This window comes from Nicotiana tabacum, chromosome 2, assembly GCF_000715075.1.
Source record: "Nicotiana tabacum cultivar K326 chromosome 2, ASM71507v2, whole genome shotgun sequence".
Taxonomy (NCBI): domain Eukaryota; kingdom Viridiplantae; phylum Streptophyta; class Magnoliopsida; order Solanales; family Solanaceae; genus Nicotiana; species Nicotiana tabacum.
In genome coordinates this window covers 4,189,468-4,217,029 of record NC_134081.1, presented here as the reverse complement: position 1 = coordinate 4,217,029, position 27,562 = coordinate 4,189,468, and the positions used below count along the sequence as shown (strand labels likewise).

The 27,562-nt window shown below is 34.4% G+C and overlaps 2 protein-coding genes across 2 annotated transcripts; both read left to right on the top strand.

Annotated features, from left to right (window-relative positions):
* The first annotated feature begins 5,668 nt into the window (after positions 1-5,668).
* On the top strand, positions 5,669-13,702 carry LOC107792075 (glucomannan 4-beta-mannosyltransferase 9). The gene is made up of 9 exons (XM_016614263.2): positions 5,669-6,551; positions 6,866-6,964; positions 7,216-7,468; positions 9,664-9,774; positions 10,890-11,026; positions 11,527-11,640; positions 11,744-11,943; positions 12,571-12,765; positions 13,052-13,702. Exons 1-9 carry the CDS (start codon positions 6,222-6,224, stop codon positions 13,212-13,214), a joined length of 1,602 nt encoding a protein of 533 aa, XP_016469749.1. The 5' UTR covers positions 5,669-6,221; the 3' UTR covers positions 13,215-13,702.
* A 4,581-nt stretch (positions 13,703-18,283) lies between these two features.
* Positions 18,284-19,613, top strand: LOC107792077 (peroxiredoxin-2E-2, chloroplastic-like). Its single transcript, XM_016614264.2, has 2 exons — positions 18,284-19,114; positions 19,227-19,613. The coding sequence occupies exon 1, from the start codon at positions 18,416-18,418 to the stop codon at positions 19,109-19,111; it is 696 nt and encodes a 231-aa protein (XP_016469750.1). The 5' UTR covers positions 18,284-18,415; the 3' UTR covers positions 19,112-19,114; positions 19,227-19,613.
* Positions 19,614-27,562: the final 7,949 nt, after the last annotated feature.

Sequence of the window (27,562 nt, the reverse complement as noted above, 5' to 3'; positions counted from 1 at the left end):
CTCTTGCACAATTGGCTAAGCACGGCAAATAGGTATATTTCTATCCGTATTCGCAAATCAATTCCCCAATGACTAGGTTCAAGATCACGCTCTATTCAATCCTATTGCAATCAAGAGTTACCTCTTTCAAGTTCAACTCAAGATTCATATATAGTATTTCATTGTAAGCTAGACAGTAAAATAATTAAACTCAGGATATGAATAATACAACCCAATATGATAAATTAACTCGTCAAATCAATATTCGAATATCAATATTTTATGTGAAACCATAACCCCAGAATAAACGAACTTAGCCACGCATAGTCATGGTAGCAATCTCAATTAATTCCCTAGAATACATAAAATAAAAAATAAAAAAAGAAGGGAAATAGAAGAACTCAAGACGAATTCCACGGTCTCCAAACTCTGTGATGGCTTTTCTCCGTTTTCAAGTGTGTTAGATGACCTAAAAGAGGCGTTTTTGATTTATATATTGCGTACAAAAATCATGGACCAACATTTTTCTTTTCCTATTCCGACTCAGCTTCAGGGATTGATGCTAGGGTGGATGCTTTGCGTTCGCCTTAGCTTCAATTTCTCAGCATCACATGCTGGGGAAGCATCCACCCTCTGTTCCTTCATCCCTGTTGTGCTCAGGTGTGGATGCTAAGGCGGATGCCTTCTCCAGACTTCACTGCCAAGGATGCATCAAATAAACTTTTTTTCTTACGTTGGATGCAACGCATCCACCCTATTCTCATATAGCTGGAGCACCTTTTATTCATATTTTTTCACTCCAAACATCCTAAATCATCACACACTCAATTAGTCATAAAACTAATAATCAACACATGTTGGGCATTTTAACCATCAAATAGCACCAAAACGCGATTAAAACATGAGTAAAGCAATATCAGAACATATATAAATATGCCCAACATTATCTTCCCGCCACTCACCATTAAGGAAGACCTCTCTCCGTTTGATGTCTCTAGGTCTTTCCCCATCTGCTAGATGAGTGTAGAGTGGACCACCTAGAGCCCAACTATCATACCAGAAAGATATGTCTTCATTTCCCACTAACCATACCAAGTGCTCCTCCACCTTTTCTCGAATTCTGCACATTTGCCTTCAACTATGGGCTGAGTCTTTTCCTGGATTCTTCACAAGAGGATGCACTCTATTACCATATTTTACTAACATGAAATCTCTCCACAATGTGTCCCATGTCCTTAGCTTCCACCGGGCTTTTGCTGAGAAAGTATTACATATATCATGTAAGATCCTCCATTTGCGTATGGGTAGCACAAGTTTGCCCATGATGCCTATCTGTTCCATATGCAGAGCTCCAGAAAATTTAGCAATTATTTTTTTTATTTGTACAATCACATCCTTTGGAGGTTGCAAGATTGATATCATATGCATTGGTAGAGCAAGCAAAATATGCCTTATGAGGACTGTTTTCCCCCTGGTGACAATAATTTTGAATGCCATCCCCTTATTTTGCTAGTAACTTTACTAATCATCTCCGAGTAATATGAGATCCTTTGCCTTCCAACAAAACAGAGGACAACCTAAGTATTTTATTGGCAAAGTTTGTTGCCTCATCCCAGCCCACTTTGCTATTATGTTTCATCTATTGTTCGCTATCCCCGGAACTAGTATAAAACAACTCTTAACTTTATTCACCATTTGTCCAGAAATATTTTCATACCTTGTTAATACTTTCATCATTTTCTTGACGGTTTTCTTTCTGGTAGTGATGAAAAGAATAAGGTCATCTGCAAATGCCAAGTGATTTATTCGAGGACCCCTTTTGTTCATTGCAAATGCACTGAAAGATTCCTGATCATGTAGGTTGTTCAACATTGTAGACAAAAGTTCTGCACTGATGACAAATAAAGAAGGTGGGATGGGATCTCCTTGTCTCAGCTCATTCTCCGACTTAAAAAAGCCATGTCTCTGACCATTAACAATGATAGAGTACCAATTCCCTGAGATATGTCGGCTTATCAAATCCACCCAATATTCCGAAAAAACCCAGCTTTCTCATTATCTAGTATAAGTATGGCCAAGCAACTCTATCATATGCTTGGCCATATCAAGTTTCATAATTACATTTTTCCACTTCTGTGGTTTTCGGATGCCACTTATGATTTTCTGCGCCAACATTATATTCTCTGAGATTTGTCACCCTATAATAAAACCTGACTGATTAGCTGAAATGATCTTGGGCAAAATCTGAACTAGTCTAGCGTTCAATATTTTGGATATGATTTTGCTAGATACATTGCATAGACTGATTGGCCTGAGGTCCGATATCTTTTGTGGGAACTCGACCTTAGGCAACATCACCAAGCATGGGTGAGAGAAAAATTTGGGCATAGTTGCTCCATTAAAAAAGGTTAACACACCATTTTGTATATCTCCATTCTCCAGTAATAATGCAACTCTGAAAGAATAAAGCATTTAACCTGTCTGGACTTAGGGCACTTGCGATTTTGGGGGAGCGTAGGGAGAGAAGACATGTTTTAGCGTTTTTGTCTGAGATATTATATATTCATTATATTTTAATGAATATATAATATTTGTAATTAGGTACATGTCATGAATATGACACCACATCTTTGTATACATATAAATTTATTAAATGATGTATCTTATTGTTTAAATTCAATTTCCAAAAGGCATAATCTTTTATGATAATTAAAAAACGGGGACAATTATTCCATACAGATTTATTTAACTGGTGTTCCCTCACTCTTTTTCCTTTCTTTAGCAAAAAAAAACAAATAATTTGTCCTCAAATTAGTGTTGTTATTCAATTTATCATTTACTAATCCAATAATTGAACACTTTCTTTTATCTTTACACTTTGCTTATAGTATATTAATATCATTATCACTAATAAAAAACAAATAGATAGTAACGTTATGTCACAATTCGAATGAATATGTAGTATGTGATTTATTTCCTTATTAGCTAAGCAACATAACTTTGTTCTTTGCCCACTAAAGCTGAAAATACATTGTATTTGTCATGAATTAAACTACAACGAGAAAATCATTTAAAATGTCAAAATCGTTCTTTTTAAGATATTGGAATGGTATTATTCCATCTTTTAATACATGCTAATATAGGTGCATATTATTGAAAAGAAAAAAAATGTTTCCTGTAGAAGTATTGTTAATTATTTAAGAAGGAAAATGAGGGAGCGCAAAGAGATTGGTAGAATTGTCATTTTACATCCTAAGCAAAATTTGTTCATAAAATTTCTTTTTCTTTTTCTTTTTTGGAAAGATACTGTTCTTTAATAGTAAGAGATTGGAGATATACTCTTCTTTAATAAGAAAACTCAAACAGTTCTTTTAGAAGAAAAAAAACTTATTAATTGGTATGTGTAATCAATTAAATAATTTATCTAATCAACTTTTTTGGTCCTATCCCTTACTACAAAATGCATTTATGTAATCATAAATTCGAATAATCAAGGAACTATACATCTTTTTTAGTTTAGTGTACAAATTAAATATTTGACTTTGACGCATGGGAGAACGAATACATTAATATGTATTTAATTGGAACAACGACCTCTGTCGTGAAATGAGACATTTATAAGCAAAAATTATTATAACTTTTTTCTTTTTATTTTATACTATATGAACTTACCTCTAGAACAAATAAATCTTACTTAAAAATATGAATGGTTCAAGAAAAACAAGCATTCCTTAACCTAAGCAAGTATAAACTTGGAACTAACATATGTAACCTTAAATAATAATAAATAAATAAAAATTGTTTCATTTTATTGTGCACCTGGTTTTCAATAAAATACTAGAACCCTGCTGAAACATAGAATGTCAAAATAAATAAATTAATCCAACTGACAATATCCAACTTAAATCAACAATATACAAATTACTCCGTGTTCGTATTTTTCTGAAAAAGAATTTTAAAAATGGCAAGTTATACATTTGGTCAATCTGTCAAAAATAATTATAATATACAAAATATACATTAATTATGTATAAAATATGTATATTATATGTATATTATACATTAATATATAAAAATTATATATTCGTCAGCTATTATTTTAAGTTTTTCCTTTTAGAATGAGTTGTTTCAGAACATCATACAAAGATTACAGCTGAGCTGTCACTATTAACTATTGAGTAAAGACGAGGTCAAAGTAGTCAATCTATCGTCGCTGTTCTCCACATTCTCACGTGCTGGTCCCTTTCACTAATTTTTGCCTTTTCTTTTCTTCTATTCTTTTTTTAAATAATTAATTAGGAAATAGAAAAGACTTTAGTGAAAACACTTATCAGAAAATTACTAATATTTGCTCGTAATATATGATCTTTTAATTAATAGACTTTTTTTTTTTGTAAATTCTTCAATTGAAATTTCTTGGATTAAAATTGCCTAGTAGGAAGTAAAATTGGCAATAAGAATGCTTTTAGTGGATTTGGATCCTTCACGAGTTATAGTTTAGTGATATCGGTAAAAATATTTGAAAAAAAAAATATTACTTACATATTGACTTATATATATTTATTTATTTAAATTTTTAATTATTTAACCATTGTTATTATATATAAAAATAATTAAAAAATTATATAAAAAGATACAAGAGACATATATTACAGTTATTTTTTTGTATAAAAAACTAATTTTGAGTAATTCTTTTCGATTTTCGCACAATTGACGTGCGGTCAAATCTCATTATTTCCTTTCACTTTTTTCTTCCCTAGTCCTTAAGTAATTTAATAGGAAATGCTAGACTCAAATGCAATAATGTTGATATAAATTACAAAACCTTTCATTTTGTTTGAGGGGTAATGTTAATTCATTATGTTGCTTTCCAAATAAATTTTAAAAAAATATAAACGTTAGTGACCGTTGAGTTAACAGGTAATTACCTACTAAGCTTATCTTAGTTAGAGATTAGATACAATTCTTAGTCAATCATACATTATGTGTGTTTCATAATTCATATAAAATGACCTAACTGCCGGAGGTATTGCCGGCGTGCATTCATTTGTTTCCGACCTGTTCTAATTTCTAACATAGGAACCGTTCAATTTGTTGTAAGAAATTTAAAATATTTGTTTTTTCCGATTTTAAAATGCAAAGTTTGCACTTTAGTCCTCAAATATGAATAAATTCTAATTTTGATATTTGTAATTCAAATTTCTTATTAAACACAACTAACTTCCAATTAATCCGTAAGAGCACTTTCGATCCCTCTTACTGTGAATTTTCATAAATTTAATGAATTATTAAGTGCTAAACCAATTAGTTACTTAGGTGATATGTTACGTTTATATTGTCGCTCCATACTCGAGCTATAATATAGTTTTAAAAAAATCTAAATATCACATATTTTCTATCAAAATAGAGCAAAATTACATATTTTAATTAATTAGAGACTAAATGTTCTTAGTTAACTATTACTAATACCAAAATTAGAATCGATACTCAGGGACCAAAAGTGCTATTATCTCTTTTACAATTACCAAGATCACAATCGATAATGAGGGATCAAAAGTGCTACTATCATAAAATATTAGAACATAGAAAAAGAAAAAGAAAAATAAAAAGAAAAAAGATTAACCAACTCAAACCAGAAGCTAAACTAGAGCTTCTATAAAAAGAGAACCCTCCCTTTATTTCTCTCTCCATCTTCTTCCTTTGTCCCTTTTCTCTCTCTATTTTCTCAGTCACCATTTTTTTCTATATTTTTTTAGCCATTAATACATACCTCTGCTATTATTTCTCTTTCATTATAGAAGCAAATAATAGAAAAATAAGAACATTAGCCTTGGTTTTTGAGCCAATTTATTTTCTTGAAACTAACAGAGAAGAATCAAAAAATCTCCACTTCTTCCTTCTTTCTCATTGTTTTTGTTGCTACATTTTTTGTTTTCCTTTTTTTCTCCATTTTCCATTTGTTCAAAAAATAAAAAGAATCTCGTTGTTGGAGCAAAATATAGTGGTGAGTTTGAGCTTATTGTCTGTCTTCTGACATTCCAGCTCTTGCCTCCATTGTTTTGCTTAAACCAAAAGCAAAAAATTCAAAAAAGAAACATATTCTCTCACTTTTTCTGCAAATTTAAAATATTCACATTTTTCATCTCTTTGAGTTTCCTCTGTTGTTTCAAGAATCCCCTGTTTTTATCATCTGTTTTCTCAAGAATCCCCTGTTTTTATCCTCTGTTTTTTGTGGGCAAAAAATGGAGAGGATTTCGGCAACAACATTGCTTCCTGATACATTTTACGGCACAAGAGATGATATAACAGAGCAATTTGCAATAATATGGGGACAAATTAAAGCTCCATTGATTGTCCCTCTCCTCAGAATTGCAGTGTTATTGTGCCTTACAATGTCTGTTATGTTGTTCATTGAAAGAGTTTACATGTTTATTGTCATTTCTCTTGTAAAACTCTTTGGTAGAAAACCAGAGAAACGTTATAAATGGGAACCGTTAAAAGATGATGTTGAGCTTGGAAATTCATCTTATCCTATGGTTCTTGTTCAAATACCTATGTATAATGAAAAAGAGGTTTGTACTCTTTCTTCTTTTCAATAGTACAATTCTGTTTTACATTATAAGGTTATCCAATAAATATCTATAAATAATTTTTCCTCTAAGATTTATAATCTTAAAAATAAGGCAAATAGACACTTCTTCGTCGGAAAATTATGTTGTTTCTTTATATTTTGATACCCTTTAATAAAATTTGTGCCTTCATCACTTGACATGATAGTGTAAAAATTATTTATGCGTCGATGAAAATTAATTAAACTCTTTTTCCATTTATTCAAATTTTGCAAGAGCATGACCTTAGTTTAGACAAAAACTTGATGTTTTTTCAGGTTTACCAGCTATCAATTGGAGCTGCATGTGGACTTTCATGGCCATCTGATCGTATTATAGTACAAGTTCTTGATGATTCAACAGACCCCATAACCAAGGTATTGTAAATAAATGTAAAAAAAGGTTACATAAATATTTATTTTTAGCCGTTCCCAAGCCGATAAAATATATATATATATATATATATATATATATATATATATATATATATATATATATATATATATACTTTTTGGATAGTTTCGGACAATTTTATTTTATCCTAAAAGGTTTTTTGTGAAAATTTAACCTTTTTGTCATTATAGAAAAACCCTAAAAACCCTTTTTGTGATACTTGAAATATGTGCAGAATTTGGTGGAAATAGAATGCCAAAGATGGGCAAGTAAAGGGATAAATATAAAGTATGAAGTGAGAAACAATAGGAGTGGTTACAAAGCAGGAGCTTTGAAAGAAGGGTTGAAACATTCCTATGTTAAGCAATGTGATTTTGTTGCTATATTTGATGCTGATTTTCAACCTGAACCTGATTTCCTTTGGCGTACAATTCCATTTTTAGTTCACAATCCTGAACTTTCCCTTGTTCAAGCTCGTTGGAAATATGGTAAATTTACTTTTTACTTATTATCCCGTTGTTGTCATTACTTCTTCTCATTTTTTCTTTAGTTGAAGGTGACATAGAGTCTCTCTGCGTTTTCAGTTGTCATTACTTCTTCTCATTTTTTCTTTAGTTGAAGGTGACATAGGGTCTCTCTGCGTTTTCAGGATAGACTGTATTACTTATTCACTTTCCTCATATAATTTTTTCACAAGTATGATATCCAGACAATTTGCGCAAATTTCGATTATTCTGTTACACTTAAAGATGCTAAATAAGGAGATTCATTAGATTTAATGTGCATTGCACGAGTAGTTAGTTAAGATCTTTTGTATGAGAGATCTCGTTCTAACAGTTTTTCCGGAAAGATTCTCTCTTATTTTTAGGACATGAGTAATTTTGTCCACTAAATCTTATAGTCAATTTCGAAGAAGTCATCTTTCTCTTTCTCTCTATTTGTCTTGTCACATAATTTTTATTCATTTAATTAATCGCTAGGCTATACCTTAATTTATCACTTTATTAGTATAATAATTATATCTCTTTAATCATAAACAAAAATAGTAGATTGTCTTATATTACTTGGTCAAATTAACTCATCAAAACTGTCGGTCACTTTACACACTACCAATTCTTGTGTGTGTAGTAGATAATGATGTACAATCTTTTGGTAGGTCAGCTCTTTTAGGCCACATTGAGTGTTTGTTATATTTGGTTGCTCATGAAACTTGGCCCTAGTAGTTAATTGGCTATTCTATAAAATTGAAACTTTTTAACAAAGAAACGAAAAAGGGTCATTTTTACCCCCTTTACTGTTGAAAATGAGCTATATTTATCACTCGTTTCAACTTGCTAATAAATCCACCCTATCGATGGGAGTTGGAATAAGTATTTGGCCAACTTTTTTTTTGGGCCAAAAGTGTTTTTGGCCAAAAATTAAGGTGTTTGGCCAAGCTTTTAGAAAGAAAAAAAGTGCTTTTGAGGAGAAGCATAAGCAGAAAAAATGTAACTTCTCCCCAAAAGTATTTTTTTGAGAAGTACTTTTGAGAAAAATACACTTAGAAACAGTTTTCAAAAGCTTGGCCAAACACTAATTACTGCTTGAAAGTGTTTTTCAAATTAATTAGTCAAGTTTGATTCTCACCAAAAGTACTTTTTTGAAAAGCACTTTTAAAAAAAATACTTAACAAAATAAGCAGATTTTAGAAGCGTGGCCAAACAGGCTATAAGATTGGATGGTTCTTTTCGTCCAATGACAGCATGACACGTGGACTTTCAAGGCTGGGATAGAGGTTTAATAGATGAAGGGTAAAAATAAGTAAAGTATAATGATAGGGGTAAATTTATTTGCAAAGTAAGGGATAAATATAATTTATTTTTAATAGTAAAATGGATAGTTATGGCCTTTTAGTGGGAAAAGAACTCTATGTCAAAATAGTGTAATTGTGAAATTTTTTTTGCTGAAATAATCAACCGTGTGAAAATTTGTTTTGTCTGGTGCAGCTGAAAAGAAGAGGTGATTAATTATAAAAAAATGTATTTGTGGTTTCGTAAGAGGCACTTTATATTATATATAGGTTTTTTATTGGACATAAATGCCCCTATCATTTTTGGACTGTGAATGGAAGCTTTTTTAGTACCTTTAAAAATAATCCAACTAGATTTTGGGGCCAGGGGCTGCCAAGGAAATCTTTTATATTCTTTTGAAGGGAAGGCCAGTTTTGGAATTATATTAATTAGCACAAGGGTATATTTGTCCTTTTGTCTTATACCTTTTTTCCTTTCCAAAAGTAGCCAACAACTGGCATGTGCTATAGGAATAGTGGACCTCAGACCAATTCTTTTACTAACCGACACTAAAAATTTTCGGACTTTGAGAATTTTCGTTATTTAATTTTTAAAAATATATATATTTTTAGCCGCTCACCAAAATAATAGCTGATAAAATATATATATATATATATATATATATATATATATATATATATATATTTATATATATATATATATATATATATATATATATATATATATATATTTTTTTGCTAGTAAATGCAATTAGTTTTGACCGACCGGTCAATTTTGTATTTTGCCCTTAAATTTAATAGGTCAAATTAAATATTTCATGTAAATCAATTTTTAAAAAATGTCCGTTGGAAAATTATGGTAATACAGTTGATTTTTGGTGGGTGATTTTGCAGTAAATGCTGATGAATGTCTAATGACAAGAATGCAAGAAATGTCTTTGGATTACCATTTCACTGTGGAGCAAGAAGTGGGCTCTGCCACCCATGCTTTTTTCGGATTTAATGGTATTAATTCTCCATATTAATTACTCTTCCTTCACTTTGAACTAATTTTATTCTTCCGTTCGATCACTTTTACTTGTCATGTATACTAGAAATAGAATTTTAATTTTACTTGTTACTTTACGTATATCAAGAGAAGACAATTTTTTTTCCTGTTATACTCACAGTATTTATTACTCATTTCAAATCATTTTCTTAAATCCAATAAAATATGCATCAATTAATATGGGTATCATGATAACTTATATACTTCATTTATTATTTCTTAAAGGGCATGAAAAGTCAAAACGTGCCAAGTAAAAGTGAACGAAGAGAGTACTATAATTATTGTTTTGATTACAAACCCTTTTGAAATCACAAGCAAGTTAAGGGTCAACATATTTTTTGAAAAATGTCTAAATTAGTACTCCCTCTGTTCCCATTTACTTGTCTCGTTTTGCTTCTTGAGCGTCCATTTGATTAATTTTTTAAGCTAAATTGGATTAGATTATTTTAATATTTTAAAGTTAAATTTGAATATTCGAAAACTTTACGAAAAGTATTATAACTTACAATTTTTTTCATACCAATATTGTATAAATATATATTAAAATTTTGGTCAAAATTCATGTAGTTTGACTCTCGAAAAGTGAAACATGTCGACTAGTAAGAGGGAGCGGAGGGAGTAGTATTATGTTTTGGGAGACAAACTCTCATGAAATTACAAACATGACATGGACTTAATCTAACATGTTTCTTGAAAATGGAACAAAAAAATTTCCCCAGTTTCAAGAAACATGTGTATGCTGCAATGTTGGGAATTTCTTTCCTAAATCATGTTCATAACTTTAGATCCAATGAACTGGACAAGTTAATAACATATTTATTAAGCATTACTTCAAATTTGTTTTGAAAATGCTTTTCTTGAGCCGATGGTTTATCAGAAACAACCTTTTTACCTCACAGAAGATATGGTAAGATCCGCATACACCCCACCCTCCCCAAACCCCATTTATTGGATCACACTGAATATCTAGTTTAGCAATGGTCCAAGAAAATATTAATTTAGCTTGTTCTGTGAATTATGTGTGGTCCAATAAACCTATATACTGAAAGTTGTATGTGGAACAAAAACACAGGGACTGCAGGTGTTTGGAGAATTGCTGCAATAGATGAGGCTGGAGGTTGGAAAGACAGAACAACAGTTGAGGATATGGACCTCGCTGTCCGTGCTAGTCTCAAGGGCTGGAAATTCTTGTACCTTAGTTCTCTCATGGTACATATTTCCCCCCATCTGACATTTCTTATCCGTTGTCTCAAAATGATAAATCTTTTTTTGAGACGAGGGTCTATCGGAAACTCCCACTCTATCTTCTCAAGGTGGATATAAGGTCTGCATACACACTATCCTCTCCAGACCCCACTTGTGGATTTTACTGGGTTTGTTATTGTTATTGTTGTTGTTGTTGGCATAACTAGTAAAGCCGTTGTCATGTGACCAGGAGGTCACCGGTTCTAGCCGTGCCTCTTGCAGAAGTGCAGGGCAAGGTTGCGTATGATAGACCCTTATGGTACGGTTCCGTGCATAGTGGGAACTTAGTGCACCGAACTGCCCTTTTATTGTTATTGTTGTCTCGAAATAATAAATAAATGCTATACTATATAGTGATTTAGTTATCATGTACTTAGTACTATACAAACAGAGTAAATCACATCTAGTAACGTCAAAGTCGCTGCTGTTAATATAACATGTAACGTGCTCATTCGATCATATAGGTAAAAAATGAATTACCAAGTACGTTCAAGGCCTATCGTTATCAACAACATCGTTGGTCATGTGGTCCAGCAAATCTCTTCAGGAAGATGTTTATGGAGATTGTAAGAAATAAGGTAACTCCTAAATTACCATTGCCATATTTCAATTTCTTAGCCAACTAACTGCATAGTATCTAAGTACACATTGAACATTTTTATTGACTTTGTTTGCTTGCAGAAAGTGTCTTTGTGGAAGAAGGTTCATGTGATTTACAGCTTCTTCTTTGTGCGGAAGGTCATAGCTCATATCGTTACTTTCGTATTCTACGTTGTAGTATTACCCGCCACTGTATTAGTGCCTGAAGTTGAAGTTCCGAAATGGGGAGCTGTTTACATTCCTGCTATCATAACACTACTCAATGCAGTTGGAACTCCAAGGTCAGTTTACCTTATACTTGTATTAGATCGCCCTTCACTTAGTGCGGAGGTCGAGAATCAGGATAGAGAGTTAGGGGGTAGTTGTGCGTATTTTTTTCCATATCTGTACTATTAATATTATTCTCGTATTTTCTTACTAAGATTTTTAGTGGTACCTGTTATTTTGTTTTGCTTGTTATCTTATTATCTTGCTGTTAGTACATGTTATTTCCTTTGCTTGTTATCTTATTATCTTGTTGTTATTACTTCCTTGTTTCCATGGCTTTTTTAATACCATATTTGTTTTCAACTCTGTTGTGACTATGCTGTCCTTGAGCCGGGATTTATCGGAAACAGCCTCTCTCCCTTTACGAGGTAGGGGTAAGGTCTGCGTACACATTACAATGGGGTTGTTGTTGTTGTTGTTACATCGCTCTTCGCTTACTTGATATGGCTATGATCCTAACAGTTGAAAGTTTACATGATACATTAGATTTTAAGATCATTAAATATTCAAACATGCATTAGCAACTACTTGATAAATATGCCTTGATTGCCATTCAAGGATCAAACATTATCTTACTAATTTGTCATTTGGTTACGAAATCTTGAAATGTTGAGGTTTTGCTTATCCTGAATTGAAAACAGGTCACTCCATTTGCTGGTATTTTGGATCCTTTTTGAGAATGTTATGTCACTACATCGAACAAAGGCCACCTTCATCGGCTTGTTGGAGGCAGGAAGAGTAAATGAATGGATTGTGACCGAGAAATTAGGAGACGCTCTCAAGTTAAAATCAGCTGCCAAAGCATTTAGAAAACATCGAATGAGGCTTGGCGACAGGTAATTATATCTCATCTTACAAATATGAGTTAAACTTTTTTTATAACAGCCTCATTTGTTCCGATATTTTTTGGCTGCTATAGTGAAGTGCTATTATAGAGAACATATATTATAATATAACATAAAAATAAATTCTGACAAAAATTTAGCTTTTATAATGAATAACTGTTATATAAGAATGTTGTTATAGAGAGATACGACTGTATGAGATTTTTGAAGACTTAAGCAACTCAATTTCTTGAACAATTTGTATGACTAAACTTTCCTATTGTTGTATTATCGACAGGATTCATTTGTTAGAGCTTGCTGCTGGTGCGTACCTCTTCTTCTGTGGATGTTATGACATTGCCTTCGGAAATAATCACTATTTCCTTTACCTCTTCATTCAAGCATTCGCTTTCTTCATAGTGGGATTTGGTTACGTTGGCACATTCGTGCCAAACTCTTAGAGGGTGTTCGTGAACTGATTTTAGGGTATGAATCTTGAGCTTTTCGCCCTGTGCTCCACTCCGTAGCACAAAAAGAAGTGGCGTTTTCAGTGGCGTTGCGCCTCTGCAGTTTAATTCTCCTCCATTTTCTTGCTTTTGGGTGTTTTTTTTTTCATTTGTAAAAAGAAGAAAAGTTGGTTATTCTTTTAGGTTCAAAGCATAAAAGGATTTGAGCCGTGGCTCGAATCTTGTTTGTTTTCTTTGTGTATATTCCAGAGAGTGAAGTGCTATACAGTAGAACAAAACAGTCCTATTGTTAAATGCAGCAGCACACATAGAAGATAGGTAAAAGAAAGAAACAAGAAAGTAAAAGGGATAATGACTAGTGCTAAGAGGCACAAAGTAGTAGCTGAATCTGTTGCTCTTTTTCTGTTTTTTCTTTCCTTCTCAGATGTACTTGGTTTCAATACAGTGTAAAAGTTTCAGAGATATGTTTCCATTTTTCTACCATTTATTGTTTCAGCTAATGGTTGATTGAAAGGGACATATGACCAACAATTGATATGGAAGTGAAAACTGGTATAAAAACATGAAATCAGAAAAGATCATTCACTAATTTTGCCAAGTATGGACAGGTTGTGCCAAGGTTTAATGATTGACCAATACTCCATCTCACCAAACAAACATCTACTTATGGCATAAGATTGAGTAAATGGAATATATATAACACTCTGATTGCCTCCACTAACACTTGCGTACTTAGGATTTTTATAATCATTGTCACAACTTGAAGAAAAGATAAGTGGTATCTTTTTTGATGTGTTTTTCAAACATTTTTTATAAATATCTAGTAAAAAATTTCGACAAATCATCCCGTAACACTTCATGGACAATGTGTACACGCCGCCCCTGTCAATAATGATAAAACCACTCAAACAATCATGCGATGTTGTTTCTATCACATTTAATAATGCTTTCTACTACTAGTAATGCTACTTACTACTACTTTTTTCCTGTTATTACTCGTTTGCTACACCTTAAAAATGAGACTTTTGCTTGTCCAATTATGTCATTGTCAACACTAAAATTTAGTATTTAGATTTGGACCATGATTAAGGACTTTGAATTTTGGACTGCTACTGGTGGGCATAGAATGTGTGCAAAAGAAGACCCATTGGGCTCAACATCATTTGTAGAGACTAGCTTTTGCATCTATACCCGATTTTAGGATCACAATTTAATCTATATCCACTTTTCAAAGTTTGCAAACCTACCCATTTTACGATCAATTTCAGACTTATCGAGTCTGAAGTTAAAAAAAGTTAGTCTGAAGTGAAAAAATTGTACTTCAGATTCACTTAAGGCAAATAGATATGAAGTGCAACAATGGTTTCATGCACTTGAGGCCGATAAGTCTGAAGTGAAAAATTGCACTTCAGATACACATAAGGCCAAAAGGTCTGAAATGCAACAAATATTTTCCTACACTTAACGCCAATAAGTCTAAATTGAAAAATTACACTCCAGGTGCACTTAAGGCCAAATAGGTCTGAAGTGCAACCAATGGTTTCATGCACTTAAGGCCAATAAGTCTGAAGTGAAAAATTGCACTTTAGATTAGGGGTGTCAATGGTTTGGTTCGGCCGGTTATTTTATAAAATTTATATCATACTATTTTTCGGTTAACTCTACTATTTACAACCAAAATTAGACTTTCTAAAACCGTGCCAATCATGTCGGTTTCTATTCGGTATCGGTATCGGTATGATTCGGTTATTTTTCGGTTATTTGTTTAGTGTCATATAAAAGTCACTAGTAGAAGTAGAATGCCATAACCAACATACTTTTATAGGACTTCACAAAACTCCCTGGATATTTTTATTGTTCAAAGGATGATGAATTAAGAAAACATGAAAGATGGTCAGAGTATAGATCCATCAATTATTCTATAGCAGTGTAAAAAAAACTAAGCAAAGACAAAGAAAATATAAATCACACGAGTGAAAAGATATGAACCAAGTTGGGACTCAAGAATAAAGTCTATAGAAGATTAAATATTTCAAAAAAATAAATCTAAATCATACTAAATGAAACATATTCAATACATTGTAGTTTGCTACTCATAATTGTTATAATACCTTGTGTCTTGTTCGTGAATATGTTGCAAATAATTTAATTTCAATAGTATAATAAGTTTGGAAATTAGGATTTTGAGTTTACTTGTTGGCTTGTAACCGTTTTCATAATTCCACAGCCCAAGAAAGAATTTAATGCTTTGTTATTTTTAAACGTAATATATAAATATATTTTTTACATCTAAATTTATTCGATATGGTTCGGTATTTTTCGATTTATTTTCATAAAATAAAAAACCTACCATAATTATCGGCACGGTTATAGATTTATATTAAAACATGCGATTTTATTAAAAGAAACTTGAAAATCGGACTGGTATGGTACGGCTCGATCGGTTTAGTCGGTTTTTAAATATCCATTGACACCCCTACTTCAGATGCACTTAAGGCCAAAAGGTCTAAAGTGCAACAAATATTTTCCTACACTTAAGGCAAATAAGTCTGAAGTGAAAAAATACACTTCAGATGCACTTAAGGCCAAAAGGTCTGAAGTGCAATTAACGTTTTCATGCACTTAAGGCCAAATAAGTCTGAAGTGCAAATTATCGAGAAACAGAAATTTGTTCTTCGAATTTTAACAATCCAATATACTATTTAATACCTAAATCTACTTCAAATGAGCTCAAATTTAAAACATAACCTCCAAATATCATCAAGAACAAACCACAATCATCAATTTGCCAAAACAACAATAAATCTAACAAACCCATTTTGCAATTAAAAAAAGAAAAAGAAAAAGAAAAAGCTTAAGCAATAGTAAAAAAATAAAGTGCCACAACAGCTCACCATTGTAAAATATCATAAACTACCTTAAAATATGGTCACAAAAACCATATAAATTCACTCCCGAAGAAGAAGAAGAATGCCTCAAGTTGTTTCAATAGTGGGTATAAATTTAAAAAAAATTAAAAAGTAAATATAAATTAAATAGGGACGACCAAATAGGGCGACCTGTGCAATTTTTAACCTAACTGCCCTGCCAAAAGAGCGAGCAAAAGGTCATAATCACGTCTATTCAAATTATGCAGGATTTTAGTAATTCATTTCAATCTCTTTATAAAGCTTCCATTATAGGTATATATTCCAAATATATATAACCCTTTTTTTAAACATTTAGACAAAACTGAATACTAAAATTCGAAATAAAATTAAAGAAAACATTAATCCGTAATATTCTAATATCACCTACCAAGTTTCATTTTTGCTCATTTGGACCTCTTGTTGTACCTCGTTGGGCTGTGCATATTGTGGTAAATACTGAAATCAAAAATTTTGGTATTTGGTATTCGGTAATATTTGGTTTATGTTTTAAAAAAAATTGATATTAGGTATAGTATTTAATATTTTAAAATAAAATACCGAAATACTGATACCGTACCAAAATATATATTATATTACACAATTATTAATTACATAAATATAAAAAATCTAAAATTTTACTTTTTTTTATTCTCTAAGTTCATCAATTAACTCTAAGCAAGTAACAAGACATTTCTAATGATCAAATTTATTCATTTATGTACATTTTTCTCTCTCTGGGTTGATATTTGCTGGTTTTGGACAAAACTTTTGTCAACAAACGTTTTGAGTTTTGTACTTTTGAATACTTTAATTAAGAATATTACAGTTTATAACGCTATCCACTAGTTAGTATTCAAACCTAATAAACCGAAGTTACCGAACCGAATAAACCGAAACCGAAAGGAGATAAACCAAACCATACCGAATTTAGTTAGGTACGGTATTGGTATAGAAACTGAATACCGAACCGAAATATTAAAATATCGTACCGTACTGACCGACGAATACCCTAGTACATCACCAATGTGTAGTGAGTGCCTCTTTATTTATTTGGGCTTTAAACACTCTTAGCTTGCCAAAAATAATTACAATCGCTAGTCAAATATATGAATTATATATATTAATTATGTATAAAATGTTATTTATATGTTATACATTAATATACAACTAACAAACCCAGTGTAATACCATAAGCGGGGTTTGAAAAGGATAGTGCGTACGCATACCTTACCCCCACTTTAAAGATAGAGAAGTTGTTTCAGATAGACCCTCGACTCAAGAAAAAATGGAAAGAAAGTAATAGATTTGAGTAGTACTAACAACAAGATAATAAGAAAACAAAGCGAAAGGAATAACATGTAGTAATAGAAATCTAACAATAATAGAATACAAGGCCAACACTACTACTACTACTACTACCGTAATGACCAAAAAATACTCTCGACTACCTACTAACCCTCTACCTTAATTCTCGACCTCCATACATTTTTATCAAGGGTCGTGTCCTCAGTAAGCTGAAGCAACGCTATAACCTGCCTAGTCACCTCTCCCCAATGCTTTTTTGGCATCTCTCTACCTCTTCTCAGACCCACCAAGACCAACCTCTCGCACCTCCTGGCATATCTGCTTCTCTTCTTCACATGCTCAAACCATCTAAGCCTCGTTTTTCACATATTGTCCTCCACTGGAGCCACTCTTACGATGGCCCGAATATTTTTATTTCTAATTTTATCAATCCTGATATGCCCGCACATCTATCTCAACATCCTCATTTCTGTTACTTTCATCTTTGGACATGAGAGTTCTTAACTGATCAACACTTTACCCCATACAACATAGTCGATCTAACAACCGTTCTGTAAAACTTATCTTTTAAGTTTAGATGGCACGTTCTTATTACATAAAACACTAGATGCGAGTCTCTCTCTTACTCACCCCACTCTAATATATATATATTTAGATTATTATTTTAAGGGTGGCTATTGTGTATTCCTATTTATTTTCTAATTTGTTATTCAAACCAGTCTATTTAGTCTCCTCTATAAACCAGGATTCTTATATGCAATTAATTATTAACAGAAAGTAAGGGATCAAGGCCAAGTGTCAACCTCCCCACTACAATCTTTGCCACCTCTTCAAAAACCAACCCTTTCATAGTTTCTTCTGTCCCCAAAAAAGTGTCCAAAAAGCCAAACAAAAGCCTAGTCTTAAGGTCATAAGCCGCACATCATAATCTTCTACAACTCCTCATTTTCTTCCAACACACACACACACAGAGCTCAAACAATGGCTGCCACTGCCACCACTGCTGCTTCCTTCACCCTTTCAAAACTCCTAAAATCCTCAACCCCAAAATCCTTATCTCTTCTTTCCCCAAAAAGATCCAATCTTTTCACCTCCTCTTCCCATTTCTCTCCTCTCCCACTCAAATTCAAACAACCCCTCCACCCCTTACACTCTCTCAAACACTCCACCATTTCAAGAATCTCCGCCACCATATCCGTTGGTGACAAACTCCCCAATTCTACACTTTCTTACTTCGATTCATCCGATGAACTCAAGACCCTTTTAATCTCTGACCTCACACATGGCAAAAAGGTTGTTCTTTTAGCTGTCCCAGGTGCATTTACACCAACCTGTTCACAAAAACACCTTCCGGGTTTCGTGGAAAAATCTAAGGAGCTTAAGTCAAAAGGGGTTGACACAATTGCTTGTATCTCAGTCAATGATGCATTTGTAATGAAATCTTGGAAAGAGAATTTGGGTATTAATGATGAGGTGTTGATGTTGAGTGATGGAAATTTGGAGTTTACTAAAGCTATAGGTTGTGAACTTGACCTTAGTGATAAGCCTATTGGTCTTGGTATTAGGTCTAGAAGGTATTCTATGCTTGTAGAAGATGGGGTTGTTAAAATCTTGAATTTAGAGGAAGGTGGGGCTTTTAATGTTAGCAGTGCTGAGGATATCCTCAAGGCTCTTTAGAAGGTTTTTTAATTTCTGAGGCTAAATCTTGGTTTTTAAGTTTTACTTAATACTGAATAATACACTTGTTTTTTGGAGATTATGAAGCTTAGTTATAAATCTGTTTTTTTTTAAGGGAGTCTCAGCGTAACTGGTAAAGTTGTTGCCATGCCATGTGACCAGGAGGTCACGGGTTCGAGCTGTAGAAACAACCTCTTGCAGAAATGCAGGATTGCGTACAAGACCCTTATGGTCCAGCCCTTCCCGAACCCTGCGCATAGCGGGAGCTTAGTGCACCAGGTTGTCCGTTACTTATAATTGTGGTTTTTGGAATGTTTCCTCTTTTATGTGTTTGGAATGTTTTACTGTGATGAGTTTTATTGAATTGTATTTTATGAATGTATGTTGTCATTTCTGATAATGCTGCCCAAATTGAGGTTCAAGAATACGTCCTTGTTATTTTTCTGTGTCTTTTGTGTTTAATTGAATTAAGTTGGGAGTAAAAGATCAAAACTTTGGTTGAGTACAGTGTGATTTTGAGGATTTGGGATTGTGAATATTTCTGCTGTTGCACATTGTGTTACATGCCAGTGAAACTATAGTACTTGGTAGAATGTGGCTCTGATTGGCAGAAGGTATATGATTGTGATGGTTGCAACTAAAAGTCTTGCTTTTTTATAGATGAGTAGTGGTGTGTCTCTTCTGAAAAAAGATATGTATGAGTTTATTCCATCATTGTTGCAGTCAGTAAGTAGTCATTGCACTTAGATTGGTTAGGGTCAAACATCTCTGTTCAATTGAATTGGGATGAAAAGAGATTTTCCACCATTTAAGACAAAACAAGTGCAGTATAGTCTTGAGATTTTGAGCAATGTGAGTTCTTTGAAAGAACTTTCTGTAATATATGCCTGCTTCAGGTATCTAAATTTTTGGGTGAAAATGATCAGTTCACCGGGAGGATCGCCCTCCCAATTCGAAGTTTTTTTCTTGGAAGTTTGAATCTTTTTGACTATGATAACCCTCGTGAATGTGGCGTAGAATAGGTTAGAGACTAGTGGATTAAATGTGTGAATCTGATAAGTTTTTTTAATTTCAGAAATTACTTTCTTTGTGTATCAGTAGGATATTTATGCCCCTTTGCTAGATGCTATGGAGTATGTATCTAACATTGTTCATTGTATTGCAGCAGTATAACAATTTCTCTGAGTTTCTTTTTTCTTTCCAACTTATTCTTTTGAACCCGATGTCTGCGCTTAATAAAAATACGTAGAAACAATTTCATACTGGCTATATAAAGCGAATCCTTTTTAGTCAATTTGTAACATGGTAAGTTGCAGGTTAAAGGCTTCTTAGTATATATATTTGGTTGATGGTCAACATAGCAGTGACTGTATATGAAGTATATTTTCCTGATTTATATCAACCCAATTTAACTGTAACATAGGTGGGGAACTTGATTCCATCGATGATTTACGACATGTCCTAAATTCTACTGTTATTTCCACTCCTCCTACCCCTATACTTTTCATTGTAATTGTATCGTAGTTATCTTGCGGACAAGAGTGGGTTGCTCTAGTGGTAAGCACCCTTCACTTCCAACCAAGAGGTTGTGAGTTCGAGTCACTCCAAGAGCAAGGCGGGAAGTTTTTGGAGGAAAGGAGCCGAGGGTCTATCGAAAACAGCCTCTACCTCAGGGTAGGTAGTAAGACTTTCGTACACACTACTCTCCCCAGACCCCACTAGTGGGATTATATTGGGTTGTTGTTGTTATATCGTAGTTATCTTCTTCATCTATTTATCATCTTCAACATTACTTGGCTTAGCAAAACTGTTATTGAAGATTTTGGTGTCTCAAGCCTAGGTTGTTTCAGCCATTTCTTGGATGTTATTGTCATGAATAATAAGGACTTACCTTTATCCTGTGTTATTGAAAGTCATTGCTTCGTCGCTTGCTTTAAGCAGTGACAAGAAACGAGGGGTCGTCGCTTTATTGGTTAAGCGTGAGCTTTAGTATAAATAAAAAAGCACCAATGAGAAAAAAATAAAAAAATAGAAATGTAATGCAAGAAAATGTAATAATAAACACAAACTAATTATTTGGACAAAAGAATAGAAAGACTATATGTATAAATACGTTGTTGATAGACCCATCGGTGAAACACTAAAGTGCCAATTAACGAGGTGAAGCGCACGATCTGAACTTCACTAAGCTTCAGGGCTTAAGCAAGCTTTTAACAACATTGGTGTGCACAAAGTAACCTTAATGATGACATACGATCATTTTTTTAATCTCTACTTTGAGGAGTTAGATTAATATCAAGGTAAGTTGCATGATAAAGTTAGTAATTTTAACTGCAATTTGGTCAATATAGTGCTAAATATCTTCTTCTTTTTTAAATGTTTTGTAACTTGTACACTCCACTTCAAAGAAGCATGCTCGCATCGCTTTTCGCTTCAAGCACTATGAACGTGGACCTGAGACACATTTTTGCAGTTTTTTGCTTTTAAAAAATTATTACTTTATCACACAGAGAAAGTGTTTTTGGCTTAAAATATTTTGTAGGTAGGAGATCAGTCATTTTCTTAGATAGTATAATAAACTCAAGTTGACTAACCATGTCTCTTTGGATGCTGAGACTAGTCACAAAATAGCAAGTGATTATTCGTAGAAGTCGTAAGCATATTCCTTAGGCTTATTTTTGTTTCATATTATTGGATAAAGTTTTGCTTCTGACAATGGCTAATTGCTTGAGTGGTTGGTTGAAGTCTCGGATGCTCTTGTGGGGGTAAGCGGGGCGATGTAGTATTCTAATGACATGTTCAATTGAACTTGTAATTTTGGACGGGATATATAAATTTATGTGTAAAAATTAATTAAAATTACAAAAAAATAGTAGATATGACTCTATTACTTTAAAAATATAATGAGTTCGATGCTAAAAACCTCAAGCGAGAGAGTTGGATGATTATACGGGTTTGTTTCTTGATATTGACCACACTTTGAAGATTTTGGATGTTTCTTGGGCCTTGGTCCATTTGGTTAAAGCCCATATTCTTAGACTCAATCTAGACACAACCCGCTATTGAGTCGCAAAACAACTTCAGGTTTCTGTTTGGGCAAGTGCACATATAGCCGATTTTGATACTCCTATTTAAGCCGCAGATGAAGTTTATAATTTTTTTAAGTTTAGTCATTTCAGAATAAATTTTAGACATATATAATCGAAGTTACAAAATTTGTTTGAAGTTTAGCGAATTTCAGACACTAGGGTGTTGAGATGACTTGAATATGGCTTCCACCTTAGCTAAATATAAGATTACTTATGGATTTTAATAGCCATGTTGGATCTCCACTAAAAATAGGGGTATATATGATAAGTATTATAACAGTAGGGTATATTTTGTTTTCAAAGCATAACGGAAGTTAATATAGAATATTTTTTGAAAGTAGAGGGGTAAATCAAACCCTTTTTTTCTTAAAAAAGTTAACTTAAATTTGAGTCGTTTGTGAGAGTATTATTGTCCTTGTACTGCCTCCATCTATTTTAACTGTGAGTCCGCGATACAATTTAGAACTTTGTAATGGAATATTCTCGTTTTAACTACGTTATAATTATTATATCATTATTATTACTATTAGTATTATTATTATTATTATTAATAAGGTGTCCATATGAAACAAATTGCCTTCCTCTATGCTGATTTTAGTTCTAGAGCTAACATTTCAATTTCTATTTAGTTGAGCTTTTACATTACATGAAACTTGACGAATCAAAACTAAGAAAAAGAAAAGAGCAGCAAAGAATAGCATTTTTATATATTTCAAAGTGCCATGCCTTCTACATCATTCGCCCTTTTATTGTTGTTATAATAATTTTTTATTTATCTTCGTGAAGCACAATTACTATTATAAAGTCCCTCTCGATTGTTCTTTCACCTATGTAAAGGAGTAAATAATCATATCATTATTTTCTTAAAAAGGCAAATTAATACTGTGTACGGTCAGAACCGACTGAGTCAGTCGTACGGACTGATCGATACGGCAATACTTCGATCGAAAGGTATCTACGTAAGGTCAGGTCGAGGTCCGAAGAAAGGGGCTTCAGGATTCGAGCTCCAAGTCCGATCAAGGATCGGTTCGGTATCATTATCGGACCCATGACGAAATCGAACCACGAGGCAAAAGGTTGTCGGAGATGCAAGACCGACCAACACCCACCCCGAATATCAAGACTCCGAGTTAGGATCGAGCTCGAGTCAAGGCCAATGGCTCGACCCGATATCGAGTTCGAGTTAGTATCGAAGCTCACAGACAAGGCCGTTACAACCGCACTAAGGGAGAGAATCCTGGCAGGAAGTAGGGAAAAGACAATATATCATGGGTTCTCCACTACGTATTTTTTATTATTGTATATAAAGTAGGATCCCTCTACTATAAAGAGGGGGGATTAATTATAAGCAGAGGGAGATTGGAACAAAAGATTTCTTCTCATATTGAAAGATATCCCTTGTGTTTATTTCCTTTTATCTTATTCGTTCTTCTTCTCACTATTCTCATTCTCATAGTCAAGAATACACGTATTTCTATTTCTCTATACGATTTGTATCAAATTATATCACATATCCTTAGAACCATACACAAATTTAACTCTATCCAATTTTTCGGGTAAATAATTTGGCGTTCACCGTGGGGCTAAAGGGTAACAGTGGTTGTTTGATACAAATCTGCAATACACACCAGTTTACAACTTCAAATCAACAATGGCAAACCCTCGATTGATGGCTTTACCTATCGACTACGAAGTCGGCCTTCAAGATAAAACCAACAACTTGACACCCAGGGCCGGAAGGCGAATTAACGATGTCACCGAAGCTCAAGTCGAAGTACCGCTAGATGTCAATTCACAAGTGGCTCTTGAGGCGAACCAACGTTCCGAACCGAAAAAAAGCATTCAGGGCGGTACTCGATCCGTAGCTCGAGACACCCATAACGTGGAGGAGATCGGAGTCAGCTTACGGATGATTTTCGAGATGTTACAAGCCCAGCAAATAGCGATAGCTCAGTTGCAGAGCCAAACTCAGGTACAAAGCAGGCCGGAGACTAGTCCGCTTCGAGAAATCACCCACAGAACGAAACCAGCCATAGTGAAGTCAAATGAGCAAGAATCGGGGACTACTCCCGAAATTACTAAATTGCTCGAGGAACTCACAAAACGAGTCGAAACCAACGATAAAAAAAGTAGAAACATATAATTCCAGGGTCGATCAGATCCCGGGAGCTCCACCAATGATAGAAGGGCTAGATTTGAAAAAAATTCATTCAAAAGCCTTTTCCCTTGAGTGCAGCCCCAAAACCAATCCCCAAAAAATTCCGTATGCCCGAAATACCCAAATATAACGGAACGACTGACCCCAACGAGCACGTCACTTCTTACACGTATGCCATCAAGGGCAATGATTTGGAAGATGATGAGATCGAATATGTATTATTAAAAATATTCGGTGAAACCCTGTCAAATGGGGCAATGGTATGGTATCATAATTTACCATCTAACTCTATTGATTCTTTTGCTATGCTTGGAGATTGCTTCGTAAAAGCACATGCCGGAGCCATAAAGGTCGAAACCATAAAGTCGGACATGTTCAAGGTAATATAAAAGGATAACGAGATGCTAAGGGAGTTCGTATCTCGTTTTCAAATAGAACGAATGGATATGCCACTAGTCACAGATGATTGGGCTGTTCAAGCTTTCACTCAAGGTCTAAACGAGCGGAGCTAGATGGCTTTACGGCGGCTGAAGCAAAATCTGATTGAGTACCCAGCTATTACTTGGACCGATGTGCACAATCGATATCAATCTAAAATAAGGGTCGAAGATGACCAGTTGATTTCTAGGTCCGTTACGAAAAGAACTACGAAGCAAAAGTCGACCAAAGATCGATACCAGCCATATAGCGGAAACGATACTATTGCTGAGTATCCGAGGCCTCTTTAAAATCAACCTCGTATACTGAGGGCTTTATCATTGAACGCATCTGTGATGATTATCAAGTTCGGTGCAAAAGAAGTTACTTTGTTATTTCATGACAAACAATGTCAACAGGAAACGTCGTAAGAGCCAAATGGTCAAAACGAACCATACTTATGTAGTTGGCCCGAGCCCTGACGCAAAACTTGAACACATGTATAATGACTTGCAAAAAAAGCCCTCTTCTTTACCGATATTCTATGTTCAAGATTTATTATGCAAACAGGATCGAGTTCGAGCAAGCACTCACTCGACCATTACGCCTATGGGCTACATTATTTCGAGTTCGAATCATTCACTCGACTACTAAGCCTACGGGCTACTTTTATTTCGAGTTTGAGAAAGCACTCACTCGACTATTACGCCTACGGGCTACATTGCATCGAGTTCGAATCATTCACTCGACTGCTAAGCCTACTGGCTAATTTTATTTCGAGTTCGAGCAATCACTCACTCAACCATTAAGCCTACGGGTTACTTTGACCATTACGCCTATGAGCTACATTATTTCGAGTTCGAATTATTCACTCGACTACTAAGCCGACTAGCTACTTTGACTATTACGCCTATGGGCCACATTGTATTGAGTTCGAATCATTTACTCGACTGCTAAGCCTACGGGCTACTTTTATTTCGAGTTCGAGCAAGCACTCACTAGACCATTAAGCCTATGGGCTACTTTGACCATTACGCCTACGTGCTACTTTATTTCGAGTTCGAATAATTCACTCGACTACTAAGCCTACAGACTACTTTTATTTAGAGTTCGAGCAAGCACTCACTCGACTATTACGCCTACGAGCTACATTGCATCGAGTTCGAATCATTCACTCGACTGCTAAGCCTACATGCTACTTTTATTTCGAGTTCGAGCAAGCACTCACTCGACCATTAACCCTACGGGCTACTTTGACCATTACGCCTACGACCTACTTTATTTCGAGTTCGAATCATTCACTCGACTACTAAGCCTACGAGCTACTTTTATTTCGAGTTTGAGCAAGCACTCACTCGACTATTACGCCTACGAGCTATATTACATCGAGTTCAAATCATTCACTCGACTACTAAGCCTACGAGCTACTTTTATTTCGAGTTCGAGCAAGCACTCACTCGACTATTACGCCTATGGGCTATATTACATCGAGTTCAAATCATTCACTCGACTACTAAGACTACCGGCTACATTTATTTCGAATTTGAAGCAAGCACTCACTCGACCATTACGCCTACAGGCTACATTATTTCGAGTGCGAATCATTCACTCGACTACTAAGCCTATATGCTACTTTTATTTCGAGTTCGAGCAAGCACTCACTCGACCATTACGCCTACATGCTACATTATTTCGAGCAAAACTACTCATTTCTTCAAATTTAAACGAACACTTGACTATTTAAACTGAAGGATGTTCGAGCCCGATAAAGCAAATGGGACTACCCACAAGGCCCGAAGGCAACAGAGATTAAAATTCAAACTATCTATTTAGTTTGAAAGGCTATTTTACTTCAAAAGGAAAAAAGATTTATATTTACAATTTTTTTGTACAGAGGTGGCTACTCTGCCAAAAGGAGGTTCTTTATACAAAAACCAAAAGCGGTATCAAAAGAACGCAGCAAACGACCTAAGGACCTAAATGACTCAATCTTCATCGGAGGCCATATTCTCGGCATCGTCCTCATCTTCAAACTCCCCCGAGTGATCGGAGTCCTCCTCAGGAAAGGCCAACCTCCGAGCTTTGTTCTCCTCCGCCCTGGCGACTTCAATCTCAGCCCCAATATCGAATCCCTGAGCTCTGACCTCCTCGAGATCCTCTCTCCGAGCTTGTCATTTTTCATGTTCGACCATGCTATCAGCTTTGGCTTGGTTAACCTCGACATCGATCCTGAATTGAGCCACTTTGGCATCAGCTCTTTCATTGGCTTCGATCACCTCAGATCTGGCCACTTCAAGTTCTTTGGCCAAATCTGCTTTATCTGAAATGGCCAAATCCAACCGATACTGAAGTTCTTTCATCTTTTCGATCAGTCCCAAAACATTTTCTTTCGCCGATCGAAGTTGGGCATCAGACAATTCCAACTGAGCTTTGACGGCTTACTTTTTCGAGGCAAGGATATCCGTACACTTTTTAAATTCTTTTGCCTCGGCAAATAGCGCATTTACTTGTGAGTTAAGCCATCTAATCTGCTCGATCCTCTGCCGAACCTGTAGAATTGGATCATTAATGGTTATTTCTTTTTCATCTTCACTATCACGGAACATTTGAAATACGTGCTCAGCCATCTCCTCATGCTCTTCCCGAGCCGCTGTCAAATCTGCTCGAAGTGTTTCACTAAGGAGCTTGTACGAGTCACTCTTCTCAGTGAGGCTCCGAACCTCGGCATCATGATCCTCCCGGATTCGAAGAAAGGCCTCGTGATGCAACACCGAAGCCTGCAAACAA